Raw genomic sequence first — 4,634 nt, 5'->3', positions numbered from 1 at the left:
AATAATAATAGTAATAATAATAATGAACAATATTTTCATAGATTATATAGTTTTAAATAACTCGATCATCCTTAAGTATATGAGTGAATATAACAAGCAGATCAACTTTTGTATAACAAAGTTTTTTTTATAATAAGTATAGACATGTATCTATATATATCTTTAATTTTTTTTTAATCTCAAAATTTGGGAGGGGGCTACAGCCCCCACCGGCTCCGTCCCTGCTTGTACATGAATTCATCCAAGAAGTTCACCCTCTCGTGGATGTAGATCTTCGGATTGAACCACGTAAATCCTTGAGTTGTTGAGTTTTCTTTACATTTTTGTTGCTGTTCTTATCTGTGGATCAAAGCTCGGTTTATTTGATCACAAATCGCAAACTCCATTCATCGCTTTCTTCAGATCCAATATGACCGATTAAGGAAGATGAGCATAATGTTTAGTGAGGCAATTAGAATAAGTTGTTTTATGCTCAATCTGTGTTTAGAGTAATATGTTTGGAGAATTTTCTTTTCATCATCTTCTTCGCCTTTTTTTTCATTAAATAAGGAAGTACTACCTCCGTCTACTAAGAATGCAACAGTTCTGGTCAACACAAATTTTAAGAAAATAGTTAGTAGACAAGGACGGATTCAAAATTTTTTTTATTGCGACGGCACAAAATATGAACATACTATAAATATTAATTATAGTACATAATAATTCAAGTCTATTAGAATTATGATTTACGAGTTTTCATTGACTGAAATATTTGCATGATCGACCATAAAAAAATTCTTTCTCAATATATACCATCAATCTATCAATTATTCATTTATCTCTCATCCCACTGCATAGACAATTCTTTACGATATTAATTGCAGAAAATACCCTTTCAAATTAAGTATATTTATTGGAAATTGAAGACTTAAAAATTTACTTATTCATTATACTCCGTGGATAATTAATCAGGTAATTGTGTTACACTCTTAGTGGAAGAAGATAGTAATTTTCTTGATCGTGTCGAGTTAAAAAGTTATAATTGTGTTACACTCTTATTTTTTATTTCTTCATTTTAAGTATTGTATATTGTGTGCGTGTGTTGGCTAAGCGGTAAGAGATTAATGTCTAAGGCCAAAGGTCTTGGGTTCGAATTTTAAGAGATTAATGCCTAAGGCCAAAGGTCTTGGGTTCGAGTTTTCTGTGACACGGTCTTTAAATTTCTTTATTTAATACTATTAATTTATTAAAAAAAAAGGTATTGTATATTTTGAGCATAGCATGTATGTCCACTATTTTAGTTAAAAGCATGATCCAACTTATTTTGGTAAGTTGCTACTTTCTTTCAAAGTTAAATACTTTTTTATATAATTAACACTACAAAAAAAAACATTTTTAATTATCGAGGGATTTAAATCCCTCGGTAATTACCGAGTATTTTGCGATAATTTTCCGAGAAATAAGGTATTTTCGAATATGCACATAGTTTACATAGAGAATACCGAGCCAATATTTTACCGAGGGATTTATTCACTCGGTAAAGTTTAATTTTACTTTTATTCCGATTAAATTTAATTCTAAATTAATAATGTTAATTGTACCGACAGGGTGGTTAATACTAGGTACATTAATTCAAAATTTCTGAGTACTCAATCCCTCAGTAAAAATTAAGTCTTCCATTATACCGTTACTTACCTGATTTCTTCCTCACAACATTTTCCCGCCCCAAAATTAATTTTTTTGTAGTGTAAGATGAGGAAATTAAAATAGTTACATATGCACTACATTTGAAAGCATGCAAGAAATCGTTTAGTATGTTTACTATTTTAGTTAAAAGCATAATATTATAGTCAAATAAAAATATATATTTTATTTTCTCGTAGCCCAAATAATTTGAGCCCAACATTATCATTCAAGCCCAAAATCCTGAGCCTACGAAGGAACACGTCGCCTTAACCGTTGCAATTTCATCCCTTTCTTCAGATCCAATCCCCTAACCAAAAGAGAAGGGAAAAAAAAAACAGATCAAATCTCATCGATTAAGGATGATGAGCAGAAGAGCTGCTGTTTCTGCAATAAATCTGATTCATGGAAGAGGATTTCTCAATGGATGGTCTCATAAATCGGGTATTTTCTCTCCTCCATTCTCTCTCTTCTCTTCCGAGGCTTTTCAACCTAAGCGGTCTAGAATCGATTTCAGTTGTGTTAAAGAAGTAGACGATGTTATTCAATTGTTTCAAAAAATAAAGAGTATGCGGCAAGAGCCTTCTATTCGCCTGTATAACAAACTCATGAGTGTTAGTGTCACGATTGAGCAGTACTCTTTTGCCCTTGATGTGTTCGGTGAAATGCTTAGGATGGGTGTCCCGGTTAATGATTACACAAGGAATATTGCTGTTAACTGTTGTTGTCTCTTGAAAGATATAAACTCTGGTTTTTGTGTAATGGGATTCTTTTTCAAGATCGGTTACGAACCAGATACTGTGACATTCTCCACTCTCATTAACGGATTTTTCTTAGTTGATAAGGAGGCCGAAGCCGTGAAATTGTTTGAAAAGGTTCTCGATTTAAAACTTTGTGAACCTAATGCTGTTATGATTCTGCATGTGATAGATGGGCTGTGCAAAGCTAGACAGGTCACAGCAGCCCATGATTGGCTTCATAGATTAGAAAGTAGTGGCTGGAGTCCCAACATTATGGCTTATAGTGCGTTAATTGATGGATTCTGCAAGGCTGGAAAGATGGAAGAGGTTGGGAATGCTTTAGAAAGTATGAGACAACAAAATGTTTGTCCCAATGTTGTCACGTATAATACGCTTATTGACGGGCTTTGTTTGATGGGTGAAATTGAGAGAGCAAAACATCTACTTGATACCATGGCGAAGAGGGGTGTGAAACCTAATATTATTAGCTATAGCTGCTTGATAAATGGATATTGCAAGAAGGGGAGCCTCGATGAAGCTCGGCTTCTTTTCATTGAAATTTCCAGTAAAGGTCTCAAGCATAATGCACATACTTATAATACCATGATACATGGATTATTTAGGAAAGATAGATTTGTTGAGGGCCGAAAGCTTTTTCAAGATATGGAAGCTGAACAAGTACATCCCGACTTGCATACTTATAGTATATTAATGGATGGGCTTTGTAGGAATGGGGAGATTGATGAAGCTCTTTCGTTACTCCACAAGATTAAAGTGAAAGGATTTACTCCTAACATAGTCACGTACGGTTCTCTAATTGATGGATTATGCAAAAATGGAAAACGTGATGTTGCAAGAGATCTTTTGAGGGAACTTCCCTTTAAAGGTTTGCAGCCTAATGTTTGGATATATACAATGATCATTGATTCACTTTGTCGAGAAGAATATATGGAGGAGGCAGAACGTTTGCTTGTAGAGATGAAGAACTGTGGCTGTGGACCTGATCGTGTGACATACAACATTATCATCCGAAGTTATCTAAAGCAAAATGAGCTTCACAAGGCAACATCATTCATGGAAGAAATGCGCCAACAGGGATTATCAGCAGATTCTCCAACTTCTTCGGTGCCAATTGAACTGAGTGGAGATGATTTCTTTCTCAAATTGATGATGTACCTTACTCCCAAGGATATTATGTCAGTACTTTCTTCTTGATATACTGAGGTTTGTGAAATCGACAGCGATGTAATATCATTACAATTATAATATTATTGTGTGTTTCCTTGTGTTTTTTCTGCCAACTTACTTTTCTTTTTAATCTTTTTATTTTTTGGGGTGCAGTTTGGCCTGTGCTAAAACTTGTATTGAAACTGCTGATTTTAATACATTGGTTTGTTGTGCAAACATGGTAAGAATGATGTTTGGGAGTTGAGAGGATCCGTTTGCTGTATTTGTATTCGTGGTTTTCGTATGGTTGCCATGATATGTGGTTGCGATATGTCATGCTGTGTTTGTTTTCAATAGCATACATCGTTGTCTGATGCGTTTGCACTGCAGGGTGAGGATTTGTGCAGCCTAAGAGCCCAAAGATTCTGTCTCGGAGCTGCAAACCTGAGTTTGATTCTTTATATGCTTGAAATGGCTTGTTTTAGTTGGTGAGATCGGTGAGGCAGTTACGTTGTTCAGCCGTGATGAACGAGCTGTGCAGGATCCGGAAGAGTCGAGCTTTAATGGCTCGTGCAGTTTTAGGTAGATGGAATGAGTGAGGTGAAATACTTTTTATCAGTTGATCGCTTTAGTTTTGATCACTTTTGTTATATTGGCAGATTTGTTGTGCAAAAATAGGAAATTTTATGAGACTGAGGATGTTTTCTAACCAATTGTGAATTTGTGAGGATAAAAGTTTTTAAAAGGTTGTGATTGACGATTGACGAGTGTAACTTAGGTTTCTTTTAAGTTTTTAAAAGGTTAGTATCATTTCAAGATAGTGATAGTGTTAGTGTCATTTGTAAAACAAAATAGTGTTAGTGTTATTTAATGCAAGTGTTAGTGTCATGGAGCACGGTGCTCCATGGAGCACACAAGAATACCTCCCCCAATCTATATCTATATATAATATAAAAGAGGAGTTCAACGGCTACTTTTTCCCGCCATAATTTAAATTTACAATTATTTTTTAAATTTCATTTATTAACTACATTTAATCTTATTTTTACTAAATATTTTCGTGAA

At 34.4% G+C, this 4,634-nt stretch overlaps 1 protein-coding gene across 4 annotated transcripts; it reads left to right on the top strand.

Annotated features, from left to right (window-relative positions):
* Positions 1-1,945: 1,945 nt before the first annotated feature.
* Positions 1,946-4,340, top strand: LOC131012651 (putative pentatricopeptide repeat-containing protein At1g12700, mitochondrial). Of its 4 annotated transcripts, XR_009097403.1 has the most exons (3): positions 1,955-3,626; positions 3,744-3,810; positions 3,960-4,340. XR_009097403.1 is itself a non-coding variant. In XM_057940635.1 (2 exons), the coding sequence occupies exon 1, from the start codon at positions 2,025-2,027 to the stop codon at positions 3,615-3,617; it is 1,593 nt and encodes a 530-aa protein (XP_057796618.1). In that variant the 5' UTR covers positions 1,946-2,024; the 3' UTR covers positions 3,618-3,626; positions 3,960-4,340. The 4 variants fall into 4 exon arrangements, 3 of the variants coding, with proteins under 3 accessions (XP_057796618.1, XP_057796617.1, XP_057796619.1); XM_057940635.1 differs by lacking the exon at positions 3,744-3,810 and having other exon boundaries at positions 1,946-3,626; XM_057940634.1 differs by lacking the exon at positions 3,744-3,810 and having other exon boundaries at positions 1,955-3,598.
* Positions 4,341-4,634: the final 294 nt, after the last annotated feature.

The sequence above is a fragment of the Salvia miltiorrhiza genome, chromosome 2 (assembly GCF_028751815.1).
Source record: "Salvia miltiorrhiza cultivar Shanhuang (shh) chromosome 2, IMPLAD_Smil_shh, whole genome shotgun sequence".
Taxonomy (NCBI): domain Eukaryota; kingdom Viridiplantae; phylum Streptophyta; class Magnoliopsida; order Lamiales; family Lamiaceae; genus Salvia; species Salvia miltiorrhiza.
Note: the sequence above shows the minus strand (reverse complement) of the source record. Positions and strands in the feature narration are given on the sequence as shown.

Excerpts from the sequence above, each read along its gene's own strand:
- LOC131012651 (XM_057940634.1), top strand. The coding sequence starts at position 2,025 with ATGATGAGCAGAAGAGCTGCTGTTTCTGCAATAAATCTGATTCATGGA. Across the intron at positions 3,599-3,959 it reads CTTACTCCCAAGGATATTAT|GGTGAGGATTTGTGCAGCCT; the intron begins GTCAGTACTTTC and ends TTTGCACTGCAG.